Source organism: Cibotium barometz, chromosome 33 (assembly GCF_041138505.1).
Source record: "Cibotium barometz isolate CiBa-2024 chromosome 33, ASM4113850v1, whole genome shotgun sequence".
Lineage (NCBI taxonomy): Eukaryota > Viridiplantae > Streptophyta > Polypodiopsida > Cyatheales > Cibotiaceae > Cibotium > Cibotium barometz.
In genome coordinates this window covers 9530314-9551868 of record NC_141078.1, presented here as the reverse complement: position 1 = coordinate 9551868, position 21555 = coordinate 9530314, and the positions used below count along the sequence as shown (strand labels likewise).

The window sequence follows — 21555 nt, the reverse complement described above, 5'->3', positions numbered from 1 at the left end:
ATAAATGGAGAAACACGAACAGAAACATCCTTTTCGAGGGAGGGGAGATAGAGAAATGCCACATCAGCGAAGGAGATACAAGCTGGAGAGTAAGAAAGAAAAATATATTAATATCTTCAAAAGACCCAGAGGGTATCTGAGACCAAAAAGGTAGTACAATGTATCCATGATGAATATTGAACATGGAAAAGAAAAATTTGTGCGAAACTCGCTACATAAGCAAAAGTATCCATGTGATGCTACATGGCGACAACATGTGGTTATATACAATGATGCCATCCTCCTCAAGGAAAGATCACAAAGTCCCCTCTCTAGGAGCTTGTCATGTTGCTGAAGGAGATCCAGGATCTGCAACTTCTGGGTGGACGGATGAGGCCTCTGAGATCTGGGACGTCTGTCTCTCACAAGGGATCGCCCACAAAATCTCCCTTGGATCTCATAGTAGGGTGGGCATCGAAACAAATAGTGCTCCTCGTCCTCCACCTCACCAGTGATGCGTACTCTGCATATACGTGCATCTTATGGAATGCCCTCAGCTCTGCCAAACTCAACCCTAAGACGGTGTGAAGATACCCTCAGCTGGCCAGTCACTATCTGCATGGCACGCAGTGTGTGAACCCATCCTCAGAAAGTCTCAAAAAATGCTCTGTAAAACTGAGGTTTCCTGGTGAACTCTAGTGGGGACACCCATGTAAAGCTTGTGCGGAGCCCTAGCAGGTCTGGCCATATAAGAAGGTTGATCTATGACGTCAGAGCGTCCAAGCTGTACTTGAAAGGTGATCCATATGGAGGACATGACCATCAAATCAATCAATCACATGAGAATACCATGAACTGCTATGTCCATCCCGATGACTCGAGGGCCAATCTGTGGAGGCTCTCACTGTAAAGTGTATATACATTATGAGTAATGGTCTAAAAGAGGGAATCTATGACCAAAGGGGTGGCTCCAAACTCTGTTAGCACGATCCCATGTGACACAGATAGCTTACTGTGGATCATACATGAGCATCATCACCTAGAGTGTCTCTATGGCATATGCTCTTCCAGGTTGTCTCATGGAGATCGGGTTCCTAGAAGGGAGCCCCCTACATCCCTGCTGGTGGTGCACTAAGGTATCAAATAGCCAAGATTTGGTGCGGGGTTCATGGAAACATTGCCTGTCTAGGCAGGCTAGAGATGCATATCCTCTTGCCAAACGTGCATCAATAGCTGGTCTCATGGAAAAGAGAGGGCCTGCAAAAGTAAACTTGAAGTATACATAAGATGAAACCATCTCCACCTGGGCTCCCTGTATGAGAAGATAGAGTAGATATAGATATAACCCGATATGATGTGTGTAATCGGTCAGGGGGTTCTCACATATGACTATTTTAAATGCAATTAAACACTTAAAAAAAAAGGGACTAAATTTATCCACTTAAAACCATAGGCACACTTACGAACTTGACACCACATGAGGACCGGAATTGGCTGGACCCCCTTGGAATTTATGTCATATTACTGGGGAGTATTTATCTGTTACAAACTTTTGGGACATCTTCTATTCCCACACATGGGACATGAAATGTTTTCCACTGTACAACATCAATGTCCCAAAAGATGTCTACATATCCATGGATTCCTGTGAATCCAAGAGTCCATAGAGCATAGAACTTGTCTTCGATCTCCACCATCAGATGGCAGCCAAGTGATAGGCACCTAAGAATATCTCCACAACGCCATCAAAACACGTTCAGCTGGTACAACAATAGGTACGATCATAGCAGCAGGTACAGCAATGGTATGGCCAGCAGGTACAGTGCCATGTTGAGAAGTGCGGTACAAGTACTTTAGAATGTACAAAAGGTACACGTGGTACAACAAGTGTGTATGGGTGGCAACAGGTACAATTGGGTACAACAGGTCCAAGCCAACTTGTACGACTGTTCGCATTACATGGTGGTCACGAACTGTGCAGGAAGTGAGTGAGGCAAACACATGAGAGAGAGAGGGAGAGAGAAAGATGGCGATTGTAGAGAAAGAGAGAGATGTCAAAGCTCAAGAGAGATTTTCACGACTCAATCATGGTTCTTGATTGATGATTAAACCCTTCACAAGTACATGCTTTTGCAGGCTAGTAGCCTTATCTTTTGACCCATAGAAATCACATACACACACTACACCAATGACACATGTCACACTTATCCTATCTTCTCATAAGAGATTGTTCACACACATTGAGCTCCAAATCCTAACAAACCCCCCTTTGGAGTGAAGGTGGAGATGCCTGAAAAACCTTCAATAGTCATTGTGGTTTGGACTCTAGATAGTACCATGTGCTCAACGGAGACACAATACTTTAGTGTGCCGGGCAACCAACCCTGCTACATCAAGGATTCAGAGAATTTTGAAACCTCTCTATACTTGATCAAAGCACATCTTTCTTATCATCTTTATCCATTGCAACTCCCAAGCCAAAGAGGAGTTGTATTATAGAGCCTAGATTGCTTATCTTTCATTCATTTTCAAGCGGATTTTTTTTTTTCTTGAGGACAACATTCGAGTTAATGATTTTATTACCAAACAAGTTTTCCAACTTGTCCCATACCTCCTTTGAGCTCTTGGTGAAATCTACGTGATGAATCACGTTCGTCAAACAACCTAAGCCCGATGAGCACCATGGCCCTATCATTACAGCCATTCCATGTGCGAATCTTCTCTCTACATACAAAGTGATCCTCAGTCTCCACCTCCTCGCGGCACAATCTACATATCCGCTCGGCTCTGGGAACCCGTGCCGCTCTCCTAGCCTCTATCTCTAGCTGATGTGATGAGACTCGTAGCTGTCCAATAGCAACGCGAGAGCTGTGGGGCATGTATACATCCATATACCGCGATCGCTGTATAAACCCATCCCCTGAGATGCTCATAAAGTGGTCTCTGTAATACGGCATCTTCGGTGGTAGTGGGCTCTCTGGTGCTGTCCATGTCTCCTGTATTAACGTCTCTCTCAGGCCAAAGAGAACTGGCCTATGAGACAAAACCATGTACAATGTATGTGGTATCTCTGAGTATCAGATGGTGCTCAGTGCACAACACAACAACTGGAAGAAAACTGCTACTGTGAGGTTGGGATGTATGTACATATATAAGGATGGAGCACTACTGGGGTAAATGCACAACTATATGCCAAGGTGATACAACAATGCTCAATGCAGGCATGCTCCTAGTCAGCTCCATCCTGTGGTGAGGGGGGGGTGTAATATGTCATACATGTCAGCGCCAGTTGTAATGATATGCAAGATGGCTGCTAGATCAATGGGTCCCGGCTGTCCTCTCCTGTAGTCTCCTCTGGTATCGTGCCTGAATGTCCGTGATCATATGTCAATATCTGTGGGAAGGTCGGTATCTGGGCGCTCGTGGACGCCACAATGCTCAAATCTCCTCTGCTCTCCTCAAAGTGACCCCTCGGCCCATCACTGTGGGATCTGGCATGGCTGTCCTCTGGAAGAAATCGGTCAGCTGAGCCTGTCGGATCTGGGCTCTCCTCTCTCTTGACTGGAGTAACTGCTCTCTCTGTCGGTATATCTCTAGTAAGAAGCGCCCAAGTACTCGGTTTGATATCTGCAGGATGGACTGAAAAGATGTGTCTGCTCCTCTAAAGAGAGTAGGGTAGGTGGCTCTGATCCCATCATAATATGGACATCTGCATACAAAGTGTGACTCGCTCTCCACATCCTCTCTGCATAATCTGCATAATCTCTCCTCCCGTGAGATGCAGGCTGCTCGTCCAACCTCAATCTCCAGGGGGTGTGATGAAACTCGGAGCTGTCCAATCACTACTCTCAGAGCATGTGGAAGATATAGATCCATGGGTCTCTGAATGAAACCATCATAAGTCAGCATCAAGAAATGATCTCTGTAGTATGCCATCTTCGTACGGAGAGGTTGTGATGGTGTCACCCATGAGATCATACTGGGTAGGTGGTAATCGGTCCATATCATACCCAAAACTCTGGAGCCACAGGACTACCTGTGTATACCATGAGCGATTATCCCCTGACTCTGCAAGCTGCCTGGATGCCTCAAAAGCAATGCGCGGGAGTCGGTCCACTGGCATGTCATTGAGTCTGTGCAAGAAACATACTGTCTGAAAGAGTGCCTCCACTAGCATCGGTGGTGCAGCAAACTCTGCTCTCACAATGTCATGGGGAACGAATGGCTTGCTACGAACCATCCCGGATAGCAGTATGACCTGTGGGCGCTCTATCTGGCTCCATGTGGAGGCTGCCAAGCCTGGTGTCCAAACTGGGGCTACGTACATCAGGGCTGGGGTGACTAAAGTGTCAAAAAGCCACCCTTTTGTACGGGGCTCTTGGAAATGTGCCCGATGGCTCTGTCTCTCTAGCATAGCCAAGGCTGCATAGGCTCGGGTGAGTCGATCATGGGCTGCTTGCGTCATAGAGAATCGCCCGGCTCTGCTGGTGAATGTAATCCCCAAATATACATAAGATGTAGAGACCTCTACTTGGCTGCCCTCAAACATAAAAACAGATCTCCTCCTTATTGCTGGCGATGTATGGAAGATCATAACCTTGGTTTTCCCAAGGTTCACTGTGAGGCCTCTGTCTCTGCAGAAAAGCTCTAGAGCCCCTAGATGCTGCTGTAGTCCCTCCTGTGTCTCTGAAATCAGGATAATGTCATCAGCATATAGCATAATATGTACTTGTGTGTCCGAGATCTGCCTGCCGACTCCACCTCGCTCAATATAGTCTTCTACCTCGTCGATGTATAGCTCGAAGAGGGTGGGAGATAGTGGGCATCCTTGCTTCAAGTCTGCAGACATACCTCCTAGGCAACTGACCCTGGCTGCCACACGCTCATAAAGAGCATAAATTCCCCACATCATCTCTGTAGGTACTCCCAATGTCATGAGTCTCTGAAAGAGCCGCTCTCGAGGAACCATATCGAACACTTTGCGGAAATCCACAAAGCAGTAATGTAAGTGCCTGCCCCAGCTCCTGGCCTGCTCAATCAGTATCCTGAGAGTGAAGACATGGTCAATGGTGGAGAAGCCTTGCCGAAAACCTGCTTGTCCAGGGGCTCAGAGACTGTGGGCCTCTGCATAGTGACTAAGCTCTGCCTCCAATACTGCCCCATATAATTCGGCCAATGTATGACCAACCATGATAGTCCTGTAGTTGGCTGGGTCCATATGGTCCCCAGCCTTATGTAAAGGCACTACAGTATGCACAGTCCATGTCTCAGGCAAACCCTCTGCTAGAGCTCTATTAAAGAGCTAGGCAATGAAAAGGTGCTCTCCTTGGAGGCCCATGTGATCCGCGGCTCTCCCATGCTGTAATCTCTATATAGCTCTAGTGACCATCTCACTGGTGAAGAAAGTAGGGGCTGTGGGGTGCTGCTCTGATGGCTGAGGGATAGGTGGTTGGGCTGGGATTTGGTATAGTCTCTCTGCGTAAGCATGCCATGTAGTAGGGTCCTCTATCGATGTGGGTGGGGAAGGCTCCCTGAGTTGGCGCCAAGCCACATCTGCATCCCGGCTCATCAGCAAGTGGTGGATGTCCCAATACTGGGCCTCCTCATATGCCCGTCTCTTAAGTCTAGTAGGGGTGGACATCTGTCGTCCAGCCTGGCGTAGTGTAATTTGTCCCAGCTCTCTCTGTACTCTCAGCTGTCTGCGTAACTGGCGGCACTCATCATCATACCAGCTGTTATGGGGCATAGTCCTAGAACGGGTGATCTCCATGCCATGTATAGTGTGGGGGAACCTCTCCATGGCTGTTGAATGCAATACTGACGTAAGTCCATCCGTGAGTGCCGATAGAGGTGCTAATGGATCTAGATGTAGTACCTTTGAGTGAGAGAGAGAAATGAAATGTTATATTAACGTCTTCAAAAGGCCAAAGTGACCTATGAGACCAAAGTTACAACCATGTGAAATCTGATACACTGCCTGGAAAAGAAAAGAAAGAACTGAAGGTAAGAGAGAGAGAGAGAGAGAGAGAGAGTGAAAGAGTGAAGGAGTGGGAGAGAGAGAGAGAGAGAGAGAGAGAGAGAGAGCTTGCTGCTTAAGCCTTATAGGCGGCTGGCCGAGAGTGAGAGAGTGGGAGAGAGAGAGAGGAGAGCTTAAGCCTTATAGCCAGCTTAGGGCTGGCCACACTACACAGTCCCCATGGGTGACGGTAGGCCACAAAGTCGACAGACGCCAACGGAAGAAAACGGGCGCAGCCAGCAACGAGAGAAAACAGGCAGAAGCAACGGCAGAAAAAAAAGCGAAAAAAACAATGAAAAAAATAGGCAGAAAAAAATAGCCAAAAAAAAAAAAGCCTGGGCATTCCGGGCGGCCCGTCTCCGACGAGAAGACCCCGTTCTGCCGTTCTCGAGACGCCGTCCCCTGGTGACAGTGATGCACGAGACGTTCCCCCCGTCCCCATTCCATGTTGGAATGCCAGGTCGTTTTGGGACACCGTTTCCGCGTCCCGGCCCTCCGTCCCCTCCGTCCCCTGTGACTATGGCCGAGATAGGTGGCTACGTGGTCAGAGGAGGAGCTCGGATCAAAGGTGAAAAAAGGTAGCTCAACGAGAGAACATGTGTTCTGATACCATGTTCCCGTTATGTGTTGGTCACGGACTGTGTAGGAAGTGAGTTTGGCAGATACATGCGAGAGAGAGAGAGGGAGAGAAAGATGGTGATTGTAGAGAAAGAGAGATGTCAAATCTCAAGAGAGATTTTCACGACTCAAAGATGGTTCTTGATTGATGATAAAACCCTTCACAAGTACATGTTTTTGTAGGCTGGTAGCCTTTTGACCCATAGAAATCACACACACACTATACTAATGACATGTGGCACACTTATCCTATCTTCTCATAAGAGGGTGTTCACACACATTGAGCTCCAAATCCTAAAAGCGACCATGTATAGCAAGTCCATGTCAACCTGTACGGCCAGGTACAGCAAGTACAGAGCCACATCAGCATGGTACTTGCGAATATATATTTGTGTGTGTGCAAGATTTTTGCATTTTATTTCCCTTTCTTTACTCCACCCTTTCCCTTTCAAGATTCTGTTTTGTCCCTAACTAAGGCCAAATTGATAATTTATGTGCAATGTCCGAATTTCCCGAGCACCCACACATTAATGTGTGTGAAACCTTTTACTCACAAGGGGCCGGAAATATAAGCAGTCCACGGCCTTTGATAATAAACTTGTCCAGCCCCATTAATAATGATGTGTACACACACAAATAACATGTTTTTAGCCTATTTTCCACACAATTGGTCTTCATGTCAATCATCCAATGACCTATCAGGAGCACGCCATCCATAGTTCAAAGCCAAAGTCCTATTCGTAGGTGCCCACAAGGATATCCAGGGTGCCTATAACCCATATCTGGATAACCTTCCATCCAAGCTTGTCCAAAAGTCCATAAATCCTTTGTAATCTGTAAAATACTAATAAATACTAGTAAATCCCATTGAAAATGTGCCAAGTCATTGGGGGGAAACAGTGAGCTATACATGACTCCGCTAGTCTTCACGACTCTACCAAAAACACTTAGTCCAAAATGAACAAAGTGAAAAGCAAGGTCAGACTTGACTTGTGGGTGGTTGCCCACAACCAAGTCCTATCTTGGACTAGCGTCTTAGTACCAAGCCATACCCTTGTCATGTCCCAGATGTGAAATGGTCAATTGGTCAAAGGGTCCTATTCTTGTATATCACACACGTAATCTCTTCAAGAGTCCATTCGATGCGCTCATCTAACATGGTCCGGGAATTGTACCACTTGACCACAGGGTCTGGGAATGGTACCACTTGATCCAAGGATCCTGAAATTGTACCACTGATCCTCAAAATCCAAGAATCGTGCCACTTGATTCTCTACTTGGCATAGATCCACGAATAGTACCAACTTGATCTAGCCAAGTCCAAATAAGCACCAGGAATAGTACCACTTGTGACTCATAAATCCAGTAGATGCTTGGCTAGTGGATTGCTAGGCCTTCGGCTTAACCACACTAATAACCTTGTGAATTTCCCAAGGCAGTTTTCCCACCTCCCATGGCCACATGGGCTCACCCGGGGCCCTGTTTGGGCTGTGCGATCAGGACAAGCTGTCCAAGAGTAAAGTCTACCTACTCCATGTGTGGACCATTATGGGATAACAATCCACTGTAGCATGTAGCCTATTTGGCAGAGTGTCAAATCGAATTTGTCTCTAAACCATTTCTCCTCCTAGGCCACTGTCCCATGTGAAGACGGGGATACCACGGACCCAAGCTGCTTAACCATGGCTACACTGGGGGTCGTACAATATCCAATAGTTCCAATTGCTAGGCGTCCCGAACATGTTGAAGATGTGTGAACCCAACGGGTAGTGTGCCCGATTGGATGAAACAAATTACTCGGTAATCTTTGAAGATTCAGGAATTGGCGTGGTAATTTGATGCCGAGAGGGTTGCTCGGCAGTTTTACTGGCAGAGAAGCTGGGCTTGAAGGCCTATTTGGTAGGTGACCCAATAGAGAAAACTTCATCGAGCTATTTGAAACATGTTCTCTGTTTGAATTTGTACATTGGGTTATCTTGAGAATCTAATTTACCAGGACCAATATCTGCAAAGCTTTGAGGTGACCATGAGCTGGTATGCTTCCGATAATCCTACCACCTAATGTGATGGTTTTTTATGATGTTTTTAAGGTAGAAAGGAGCTCAAAGTACACCTTGAGTAGATTATATTTCAATATTGTTCATCAGTTGTGTTGAAGCCGTTGTCATAAAAAGGGTGGAGAGCTAGAGAGAGCCAAATGCGGATGAAGAACAATAACACAGTGCTGAACTTCAAGACGAACAGGAGTCGGCTTAGTCAAGTTTAAATTTGCTCTTACCATGTTTCAAAAGGTTCGATACTCTGTATTTCACAAACTACATAATATACATAAACTCATAGAAGACATACCGATCTCAGTGTGATCTTAAGGCTCAAAGGAGAAGCCTTTTTCAAGCTTTCTGCTGATGCTTTGTGCCAACCATGGCAATTATCCCCTTCAAGCTCCTGTTATTTTAAACAGAGCAACCAAATTTTTTTTAAGTATCACAAAAGAAAACATGCGCCTCAACGTGTTTATGCCACAACGTAGATACTAGACATACAAGTGCCTCTAAAATCTTCTCCATAGTAGTTTTGGAAAAGCATTTGTTGATCTCTGCCAACCTGTAATACATGGAATCATATCTCTCTCTCTCTCTCTCTCTCTCTCTCTCTCAAATGTGAACGTCCTTGAGCACCGTCTCGTGAACAATACGCTCATCAACACTAAAATGAACTAGCCACAATACACATAATCGCTGAAAGATACATCGTTGCTCAAGACAATTTGCAAAAGAGAAGCACTACACAGTACACCAGCATTAGGGCCGCAAACGGGCCGACCTCCCCCCCCCCCCCTGCCACCCCCCTCATCACTGAAGTATATTATTGGAGTATTTTATTTGCATATAAAGTTCCAAGGGCTTGCTAGCCAGATAATCCATGCAATGCATAATATGAAGGCATATTACCCACACAAGTATTTGCCGGCGGTGAAGAATGTTGAAGCCGGACTCGTTGAATGAGTCAATACAACCAGGTCCGACTCCTCATACACTTGGAGTTCTGTGAACACAAAACTGTTGGTCTGAGACCACACGCGAACAGGTGCTCTCGTACTAGGGCTTGGCTCACACAACTCGCAAAGGAACGAGCTTAGTCCCCCCAAGTTTAGGCACACAAACAGGTGCTCACTGTAATGAAAGGGGCTTGAGTTTGTACATAAGGAGAGGCTCATGGGCATGGTCACCATAAAACTCGTTTCGGTGGCTTTGAAACTCGTTTAACGTTTCAGTGTTGAAACGTTTCATGTGCACATTGAAACCATATCGTTTCATGTGGGAAAAAAGGTGGTGATTTTGTGTGCTTTTTATCTTTTATAATTCTTTCTCTTACCTTCTTTCATCCTATTTGTTCTTTTCTCTTCTCTTTTGTATGTCTTCTTTGTTTATTGATGATAAATATACTAGTATCATCTTATAACTATTAGCCAGTACCTACACATTTTATGTATATGATCATTTCGGTCCAACGTTGCACTGTCCGACTATCTGGTGTTGAAAAGTTTTGTTCCAAAATAAATCGTTTCAGCATGGTTTCGTTTCAATAGTGAAAAGTTTCGCGGTGACCTTGCTCATGGGCATGATTATGGCCGGTCAAGTACGAGGTCCAACATTAATGAGTGTGAAATGGTGGGCAAGTATATAAGTGAATATTGTAACAAAGGTCATAACACACTTTTACTAATGAAATCATACTTCTTGAAGCTCCATGCTTCTATGGCTATGGTGGTACTCCCTTGAGTGCATGTGGTACTCTATCATGAGTGCATGTGGTACTCCATTATGAGTGAAATCTTTCTTGCTTTCTTTTTCCCATCATTACAATGGTATCAAAGCCTTGTCTTTGATCCAAGATTTCTGAAAATTTTCAAAAATTCTGCATTTTCTTGATTTTCTTGGAGTTTCTTGGAAATTTTCTTGATTTTGATTGATTTCTTGATCAAGAAATGGAGCATGGGAAGTGTGGAATACTGGAATTCTCTTGAATTTTTGAATTGAGTAAAGTTTTGGGATCATGGGTTGGCTAAGGAACAAATTTTGAGGCGGGTGCTCCAAAATTTGAAAGAAGGGATCAAATTTGGGGGAAAATTCTACTAATCCTAATTAATTTTTCTTAATCAAAACGTTTATGATTTTTTCTCTTCTTCTCTACATGTTTGATTCTGAGGAAAATGGGTCTCCATCTCTAGCCATTGAGCATCAATGATTTAGGGTTTTGAAAGTGCATTTCACGACCTTTCCAATGAACCGTACAATGGTGCCTCACGACTTTTCGCGCCGTTTTGAAGGGATTGCGCTGCTGTTTCGCTCCGTTTTGAAGGGATTGCGCTGCTGTTTCGCTTGATTCAGTGTTTACACAACAAGTTTATGCTTGCATAAGCTGAGGCTAAGCTTAATGCAAGTATTCAATTTCGATGGTGCTGCATACTGCATTTCTTTCTTCTTTGTGAGAAAATCTGCACGTTTTCTTTTCGTGAGACCTGAGCGAGCTGCTGATTTCGCTTCACGTATTCTTGGGAGCAAGCATAGGCTTGCTTAAGCTTGCCCTACTTCGAATGCTGCAGATTTCGGGGTTTTGATGCCGTTTTCGCCTCACGAGTTTTGGGAGCAAGCCTAAGCAAGGCCGTTTTCGCCTCACGATTTCTTGGGAGCAAGCTTAAACAAGCTTAAGTTTGCTTAAGCTTGGCTTAAGCATAGCCAAGGTCAAGTGAGAGACATGGAGATTTGGTCATGAAGCAGCCACAATTATCAAACTGCAAGTTCCAATGATTTTGATCTTCTTCTTCAAGGCTTCAACCATCTCAAGTCTCAAGGCTTCAACATTCAAGCAATAATCATGGAGTAAGTTTCATTTTAAATGTTTGAATGCCATTGCTAAGAAGCTTCATTACAAGTGATATATGGGATGCTTATGGTTGCATTTTTTTTTCCAGAAAGGAGACTTCTATTAAGTATGAAAAAAATTTACAAAATGGAGATTTCACACCAAGAAAGGTGGAGATCTCAACCAATCAGGATTCCTATGCTGCCAATAGGGTCCCGAATGAGAGGATGTGAGAAAGATACCAATGTCCCACTCTCTCATAAACTCGCCGCGCTCCGCAGCCCTTGAAGATCCCTGGATTCTGGCCCAGGTAGCCATGATGGTGTGAATAATATCACTCCAAATCCTGCAAAGACACTGAGAAACAAGAACGGGAGTACCCTCAATGGCCTCGGTGCATCTAGCCTTCCAGATATTCCAGGCTGAGATGCTTATGGCTGCATTTTAAGTGCTTGGAATGCCATTACTTTGCCAACTTGCATGCTAATTGCAATGGTGGGAATGCTCATGAGATCTAGAATCTTTTGCATGGCCATTACATCCACCATTGAAGATATTTTTGGATGCATCATGTGAGCCCTTGATTTGCTTAAGCATTAAGCAAACATCACTCCTTTGGTGTTCATTGAACCAATTGGAGTCTACTTGCCATATGATTGATTGATTCGTGCATTAATGAGGGCCATGGAGTAAAGGTAAAAGGGATTGAAGTGATGCAAAGTAGTGAGTTGTGCTTGTGAATCACATGATTTTGGATGCTATGTGGATGTTGTTTTTGTGGTGATTAATGTGATGCAGCCACTTTGGATGAATGGGGAAAGCATGAGTACATGCTCTTTGTAATGATGAAATGAAATAGCATGAGTCATGTTAAAAACATTGTAAGTACTCCTATCTTATCCTTTTGAAGCTACATCCACATACGCTTCACTTGTATCCCACTTCAATTCATAGTATCTAGTATGCTTGTGAGGATACCTCGGGCATTGGAGGAGAGGCTCGGGGAGAGCATTGCATGAACTCTCCTTGTCGTGAGTGTTTTTGGTAAAGCGGCAAGGAGAGGGATTAGGTACTTGGATGTGAAGACTTGGCCCCAACTTGTGCCTAGAATCGGACTAGGTATGAGGGTGGGAAGGCTTGGCCGGGAGATCGGCAAGCATAAAGCTCTTCTTCGACACACAATCGACTATATTGTAAGCATGCCGAGGCTATGGAAGCCATTGGTCACTTGATTGGATATGCCATGGATGTTTGCTAGTGGTTGAAGCATAAGGATTACGTGAGCAAGCATATGCTTTTGATGATGATCATTTGGGGCATTATATCATGAGTGGATATTGGGCAATTGCTTTTGCATTTTGATTGAGATTTGGGCCAAATTGTAGGGAAACTATGGCAAAATTTTTGTGATTTTCCTGCACTCTGCAATGGGTAAAGAAGTGCAATTCAATCCCAACTCACACAAGATCTCTCAAGGGTCTTTGGAAGTCTTAAAAGGGTGTCTTAAGGCCATAGTTGTTTCTCATACGCGTACGAACAGGTTCGTACGGGTATGGTACGAGTGGTACGATATCGTACGGTATTTTTAGTTTTTTTAGTTTTTTTTCCCCCAAAAAACCATTTTTCCTTGAAATTTTTTTTCCAAATGCTTAAAAGAAATATAGAAACCTTGCTTTACGAAGATCCCAAATGCTCGCAATCCTTCGCAACTTTTGTGTCCACTCAGTATTCCATATGGGGTTGTTGAGAGACCTAAAAAATCTGGCGAGGTAGACTGGTAGTGTACACTTGATTGGTAGGATGAGAGAATCTTGCTACATCACTTAGGGATCCCTGGTATAGGTAGGCTAGACAATTAGATTCTCAAGTTATGTACGAGGGAGAAGATTTGGACATGGCCATTTTGATCTAGAGAGGAGTCCCTAACATTATCACCCTAGATGCATTCCTCGTATTTGTGCAAGGATGGTCCCTTAGTCATAAACGCTACACTGGGAGACCTTTGGTATTGCATTACCCATCCAGGTTCTTTTTTGGAGACAATCGAGAGATCCAATCGGGAGAGACACATATCCATGTTCTGGTTCCTCAAGCACTGTAGACTCCTCCCCTCCCAACCTTCCCTCACATTCAAGCTTGAAGCTCCATAGGTTGTAAGTGTAAAAAATAAAAACCGTATTTTATCGTACGGTATCCGGAAATTTCATATCGTACCAAAAATTCCCGTACGGTATCGTATCGTACGGTATCGTATTTTCGTACCGTGACAACCCTGCTTAAGGCGGTCCTAACTAGCCATCAAGTGGTTGATTCGAAGTCCGGACACCATCTCAGGGTACAAAGTGAACAGTTATGTCAGGCTGAAAACCCTTATTTAGTAAAAAATGGAGTGGACTGAATTGAAGGTGTCTACATAGCCTAAGAACACTACTAAGGAGCTTCCCGATGAGCCAATAAGTTCTCAATTTCGTGACCATATGGATGTTCAACTCTCATAGTTGACTTTCAGTAAAAAGTCAAAACAGAGAGGTATTGGGGTACTCAAAGTGGTGATCCAGGGTGATAGAAGTGTTCATCTCGTCAAAGCGATCGTGGCAAACTAAAGAAATCCAAATTTGGTTGCCGTTTGCTATATTAGCCACTTGGTAGCATGGGGAACCGAGGAAGGCCAACGAGATCTCAAGCACAAGTGCCCATGGAAGACAACCAAGCTCATGATGATGCCAATGAAGTTGTTCGTGATGATTTGGTACAGGTGGGTGATATTCCATTGAGTGAGAATCCACATTCCAATGTTGAACATGGGCAAAGTTCAAGGGCTATGCAACAAGATAGAGTACCTCTTCATGACATTAGTGGACGAATAGTCAATGAAGGAATGCCGACGCACACTAATGGACAGGATCAAATCTCATTGGGTAACATTACTTTGGATATGTTAAGGATTGCTCTTACCGATGCAATAAAAGATGCTCAAAGGGATGCTCAAAAAGAGGTGCTCTACGTTAGTAGTGAGATAGGCAAGTCCAATATACCTTCAAGAGACCATCAAAATGGACATGTCACGGGTTCTAGGTTGGGGAAGCCGCCTATAGTTTTGGATCCCATTGAAGGTTCTTCAAGAGGTGTTTACAATGCGATCCATCATTCAATCGAACGTGGCCGGGACATTCGTAAGACCAAACGGCATAACCAAGAACTCATATAGTCCAAATGACGTGTTGAATGCCGTTTTGTGTATATCCTGTGGAGAGACACACTTGGTGATACCCACTCTTAAGATCAATGAGGCTGAAACATGCAGACACATCAAGTTTATCGAGGATGTCATCTATGCGCGGGATTGGAAACCGGTTCTTGATAGTAAGCTTATTTAAAGCCCGGTAATCCACACACATACAGAAGGTACCATCCTTCTTTTGCACTAGCAAGATCGGTGAGCAATATGGTGAAGAGCTTGGCTGAACCAAACCTCGATCTAAATGATCCATCACCTGTTTTATAATCTCTTCTTGCAGTGCTCCGCTTACCATATATGCACGTTTATTTGGTGGGAGCTACCTGGTACCAAATCAATGCAATGATCCTCGGGTCTCTCAGGAGGTGGCTTTCCTGGTAATGCATCTGCAAAGCAATCCTTTAAAAATTTCAGCCTTTCACTTGTGAGAATATCTACACATATATCATTACATTCAACCTTATCACGAACAAAGACTAAGTACGCGGAAACACTATTTCTCATTGCTTTATTAATTTGAACATGAGATACAACTCCGATGGAGTCTCCCTCTTGGCTAGCATCAATAACATGCATGCGGCCTCTATGCATAAAAGTAACCCGGTTGGTCTTGTACTCCTTGTGTGCTCAATGTGGTGATGCCAGGTCTTTCCCAGCAATACATCACATCCCTGTAATGGTGCAACCAAGAAATTCTCATGTTTAAGATACCGCTGGATGTGTATGCGCAACTTTCCAATGATAGGTGTCACTTGCACTTGTTTCCTCACAAAAGCAGCCTCCGCCTCAATATGGGTCCCATGTCCCCTATAATGTTCAATGCGGATGCCATCTCCATAGAAATGAATGTGTGGCACAATCATCAAACATAAAGAGTGCGGGCTGATCCTTAAGTTGTCCCAACGCTTTGCAAACCATTCTTTCTTTGTCATCCTTACATGTGTTCCCTTGAACATCGGGAATGACTTGCACATTAGCCTTTTATTGCTTCTCATTGTCCTTATTCTTGCGCCTACGACATTCATGAAACATGTGATCTTGGCTGCCACATGAGAAGCACTTACCCTTCTTGGCATATTGCTCCCTTTGGTAAGGAGTGAGGGTAAACTTGTGCTTTTTTTGAGAGGCATTCTTTGACTGCTTATTTTCAACCTTGCCACCACCACTCTTTACATCTTTCACAAAAGGTTTAGCATGCTGTCCATGTTATAACCAGCCTTTTCTTTGCCCTTGAATGCATGGTCTCCTTTGCCAGAATGCTGTAATTTGTGCTCCAATTGCTCGGTGGCAAGAGCGGCTACAATGTAGTCCTGTAAAGCGGCATTATAGTGCATATCATGTACAGATTTGTAGACCGGTTGGATCCCGGACTTGAACTCCCTTTTCTTCTCAGGTTCACCCACAAACAAAAATGGAGAGACCTCCAAATAGATCTTCCAAAATCTGTTTACATATGCTTGCACAGACTCATTGTCCTTTTGCTCTACCTTGTCCAATTTGCTCATGATCTTCTCTACCGCATTTGGAGGCAAAAATTGTGCATAAAAACTTTCTTTGAAGTTCTCCCATGTTTGCACAAGGCTACTAGAAAGCTTTTCTATAATCCACCAATGGGTAGCCAAGCCCTTTAGAAACATGCTCACATGGCGAATCTTGGATTTCTTAGAGAATTCCTCATCACTGAAGGCGATGTCAAATTGGGCTATAAAAGCCATTGCCTTGCTTGCATCATAATCACCATGACAGGCTTCAAATTTCACAGATTTGTCACTTACTTTAAATTCTTTAAGCCTCTTGGTATGGTGACCCTCATCTTCTGGCTTTCTCTTCCCCTTGTCCAATGGGGCATCAATAAGTACATGCATATGTCCCTGGCGAGAAAAGTGCAGCACGGAGGCATGTGCCCTATGCAATGTGGATCTATGCAACAGTGGTCTCCTAGTACTTGCATTCACAAAAGGGTCCTTGCGTGAAACTTGTTCACCATGGGCATACTCGGTGGGGCATGAGTAGCGGGTGACACATGGTCTTCTTTGGCTGTCCCAACATTATACATAGCTTTCAGTCCATGACGGGGCTCTTCTCTGGCCAATTCCATAGGCAAAGTGCTGCGGCTTACATACCTATCACTTTCCCCATGAGAAGCATGCATCACATGTACATTTTCAGCATGTCTGCAACTCATTCTGCCATGTACATCTCTTTCTTTTCTTGACCCATGTGGAGTGGAGGTTTGCTTTGAAGTCATTGAAGCCTCATCCCTGTATACATAAGATTTAACCCTGCGAGATACATCATTTCCCATCTCCATATATGGGGGCCCTTCAACACAAAGTTCACCAGCAAGACCTTTCACCACATCCCCATTGCGTATGAGATAATTGAGAGATATCTCATGAGGGTTCACACCCAATTCCTTCGCCATAGAATCCATCGTGTGTGCCACCATAGACTCGGCCTTTGTAGCCTCCATAAGCTTGTGAACCTGCGGGTTCTCATACAACATTTTGAGCTCTTCTTCCTTAGCATACATCTACATCTGCATCTTAGCCTTCAATACATCTGGGTCATCTTCATGCATCTTCTCTTTGCCTTGAGAAGGTTGTTCGACATGTGTTTTCTTCTCTACATAACCTGTATGCGTATACTTATTGCCCAAAGCTTTAGAAACATGAGTGCCACTTGCTTGGTCAATTGAACTAGGCCCTTGTTCATTGTGTGTATGGCTATCCATAGTGAATGATGGCTGTTCACACGATGCTCAATGCCCAAACGACCATTTCCCCACTGAGAAGAGGGAAACAACCGTGCTCTAATACCACTGAAACTACACCGACTAGGTGTGAACGTCCTTGTGCACCGTCTCGTGAACAATACGCTCATCAACACTAAAATGAACTAGCCACAATACACATAATCACTGAAAGATATATCATTGCTCAAGACAATCTACAAAAGAGAGCATTGCATAGTACACCGCCATTGGGGCCGCGAACAAGCTGACCCCTCTCCACACCCCCCCCCCCTCAATACTGAAGTATATTACTGGAGTATTTTATTTGTATACAAAGTTCCAAGGGATTGCTAGCCAGATAATCCATGCAATGCATAATATGAAGGCATATTACCCAAACAAGTATTACCCAAACAAGTATTTGCCGGTGAAGAATGTCAAAGCCAGACTCGTCGAATGAGTCAATACAACTAGGAACGGGCTTGGTACTCCAGGTACGGTAGGTATAGAGGCGGGTTCAGCACTACAAGTACAGTTGGGTACTGAGGGTACAACATGTACAACAGGAGGAGGAATTGAATGCTTAAACCACCATGGACCAAGAAGAATTGGTCATAGAACCCACCAACCTGCCTATAAAGTTGGTAGAATATCCCAACCTAGTTGAGGAGAAAAGCAGGTTAGAAGTAGCTCATGAATTGGTAAGAGCATGCCAAGTGCAATTGGCCCGGTGCACAATTAGGGTTTCAGTAGGTACAACAAGAACACAACAGGTCCAACCGATACTGCTGGTACAAAAGGTACAATAGGTACAGTTAGGGTTTCAAAAGGTACAATAGGTGCTGAAGGTGCTGAAGGAGCAGTGACCAGCAAAAAAAGGGAAGTGAGCCAAAGAGAGTTGGGCACCAACTTCTAGGAGAAGGGAAAGTGCAAAGAGGTCGGGGAGAGAAGGTGGAGGGGTCCAAATCCCTTGTGCCATGTGGCGCAGCCCACCATAATTAATGGTGGGCACCTCCTTAAAGTGTCCACAGACTTATGAGGCCCTGTGTGGGTGCCCAACATTTGGGCTGGCCATAGTTTTGACCTTGGGTCCCGAGCACTGAGCCGCCGGTGCCCAGCTTTAATAAATGAGAACTGCTAAGGTTATAAAACCTTTGCAATAATAAACAAGGGTTAAATGAATACTTACCACATGTTCACATGCCACAAACCATGTCAGAATACAGGGCATTCACACAACTCACGGGTGGGCGTCCCTTGCCCGTGAATTGGACACGTCATAATAGGCATTCACACAAAAACAAGTCACGTGAAAACAATTTCAAATAGGTAGAGATGCATGCATATGCATTATGCAATGGAAATATCTCCCGTTACTGGAACCTGTAAATAGCAAGTCTTCCCGGGCACAGAACTGGCTCAATGGGAAGCCTAAATTGGGATCCCTGACAATGGGTTCCACGTCCTGGCCACACTACGGGTGACACGAGGCCTGGCCTTCCATAGGTGATGTGAGTCCTGGCCTCAGTACGGGTGACACGAAGCTCTCCGGCCTCCTGTACCTTGGCACAAAAATAGAGGAAGACCACTTGGGCGGCCAAATGGTGATGCTTTGTTGTGTGTGTGTGTGTGTGTGTGTCTCTGTTTCTCTCATAGTGGATTGAGGTTGTCAAGCAGCAGAAGGCACCCTGTTGGGGCAGGTGAAAAGCTCCATAGTTCACCACCAACGGACGTGTAGTTGTTAACGGACTCATCATGAGCCGAAGTTTTTCTTTTGTAATGACCTTTTGTAACGGGTAGTACCCGCATGAGCTGAGATGGACAAAAAGGTAGTGCATAGGACAGAAGAGGAGAGGAATCAGGGAAAAAGAGAGAGAACTCTACTGCGCAGTGTTGCATGTGCTATGCCATTAATCAGTCAGGTCTTGTAAAGAGGATGTCTTGATATATGGCGATAGCTAGTCACTGGTGATGAAACCAAGTATCTGATGTTGCCTAAGTGAAGTGGAAGCTAGACTGTGTAGCTGCGTCTTGTCTTTTACTTAATGGATTCAGTCTGTTCTGCTCATTGTGTTCTATTTGTGTAATGTCTGGAGTGTGACCATGCATATCATGATGCACTAATTGTGTGTGATTCACGTTAACGTCATTGAAGCCTTCATTTTGCACTTTTGTAAGCATGCAAATGACTACTTCAGGTCGCACAAGCGAGCCTTTCTTGCACTAATGACAATAGGTAGTAGGCACTTCTTACTCCTATCCTAACTCATTCTGGACAGTACTCTGACTCATCTGGACTAATCTCCAGAGCATCTCCTGCTCATGCAGACCAGTGTTGGGCATGTTCTGCCCATTGATGGTGTTGGGCACAATTGTACAGCCCAGCTCAAGGGAGCTGGCTAGACCATGGAAGTGTCGGGTCTTGACCGGACGACACACCCATACCGCAAGAAAATGCCATCATGATTGCAACATTGGAAGAAGAAAAACGCCAAAAGAGCAAGGAGCTCCATGTGAGGGTGGCTGGTTTTTCAAAAGGCCTCACATCTAAGGAGGATGGCACAACACTATGCAAGTAGATGGGTATGACAAGATTCGTGGATGCATAGCAAGTAGAGAAAGACATGACAACAGAACAACCCCTCATTCCGGAATTTAAAGACCACAAATCGTGGGCTGATTTCCTGAAGAAAAGGTTGGTTCTTAGGACCGCCAAGATATACTTGGGAGATGACCGCACACCCTTACAGGTAGAGCATAGAAGAATGGCCGAGGCGATGGAAGCCCATAAGGCTGGAAAATGGGCAGCTTACCAAGATGGTAGGGTCATCACCACAGAAATGTGCTGCATGACGGCGTGGGTCTATGAGACCATAGACAAACTCCATATGGCAGTATGGAATTGCAACGGCACTCTATGGTCAAATCCAGGAGCCTTTGTAGAGACATAAACAGGAAGTGAAATTGTGTTCTACACAGAAACTCACCAAAGCCGTGAGAGAGGGCTACTTGAGCTGTCTGGTTATGTATGGTAATCAGTCTTTCGAGAGCAAGCACGCACCACTGGAGGGGTGTGTGGTCAGAAGGAGTGGCATGCCTATTTCGGCCTCACATGCACCAGATGCTTACAGTGCTTGGAAGTGGAACAAGTAGGGATGTATGTTGTGTTATCAGAGATTCATTTGGATGAGATGGGTTTGCAGCGGGCCTCTCACAATGCACAGGTTACAGCATATGATACAAACATACCACAAGTGTCACCTGGCCTCTCCCGCCAACTCGGTCTCGGTTGCTCTCTTCCTAAGATAATTGTTCTTCTCGGTAAGACTGGCCCATTGGAAATCCATTGATCATCCCAAGAAATATCAATACCCAGTGCTGGCCACATTTGCAAGAACTTTGCCCATTTTCTTGGATATTCCTCATCGGCATTTCCCAATTCTCAAACAACATCTTGGTAAAATTGACCCTCTGTCTAAGTTTTAATCTCATTACCTATTTCAAGACTTCAACTGAGATGGTCGTGTTCTCTTTCTTGAGAAGTATCCGGGTAGTGATGAACCTATAAAAAGATGCCTCCCCTTGGTTTTCCATTTTGTTGAAGTTGATACCTTGGTGTGATTCAAGTGGCTAAGGTTCATATTTAATAAATCCAAGGTTACTGGATAATTATGACTGGACTAATAAGCACTATATAAGTGAGTCTTGGGTTATTATTGATTCATTGTGGTTTGGACCTGGACCAACAGGCTTACTCCTCCAATGGACATAGCAGATCACAGGCGGTCTTGCCGAAGGTAGCTTAGCCTGTGGGGAGTGGAATCTTAGCCCTTGGCTCGGGGGGAGGTTTGCAAACGCAAACCTATGGTTGGGTGGTGAGCTTGCCTACACACCTTTTATTTGGTTTCTCTTATCTTGCTTATGCTCATGTATTAGGTGATCCTTGGGAGCAGCCCCTCACACTTGGTATCAGAGCAAGCCTAATCATGGAGGTGGGAAAAAGCAAGGTTTGCATGTTGTTGTGCTTTTATCAAGGTTGCCTAAGCCAGATATCTCTTGGTCACCATATCTATGTTTTGAATCTGCAAGAAGTACGTGCTTTTT

At 44.7% G+C, this 21555-nt stretch overlaps 1 protein-coding gene across 1 annotated transcript in view; it reads right to left on the bottom strand.

Annotated features, from left to right (window-relative positions):
• The window catches only part of LOC147619270 (3-hydroxyisobutyryl-CoA hydrolase 1-like), a 72354-nt gene that overhangs the window by 3238 nt on the left and 47561 nt on the right, over nucleotides 1-21555 (bottom strand). Inside the window, exons 10-11 of the mRNA XM_086772928.1 lie at nucleotides 9157-9217; nucleotides 8963-9058 (exon numbers count right to left, since the gene is read on the bottom strand). Of these exons, the coding sequence (XP_086629054.1) occupies nucleotides 8963-9058; nucleotides 9157-9217 (157 nt within the window). The remainder of the gene's footprint in view (nucleotides 1-8962; nucleotides 9059-9156; nucleotides 9218-21555) is intronic.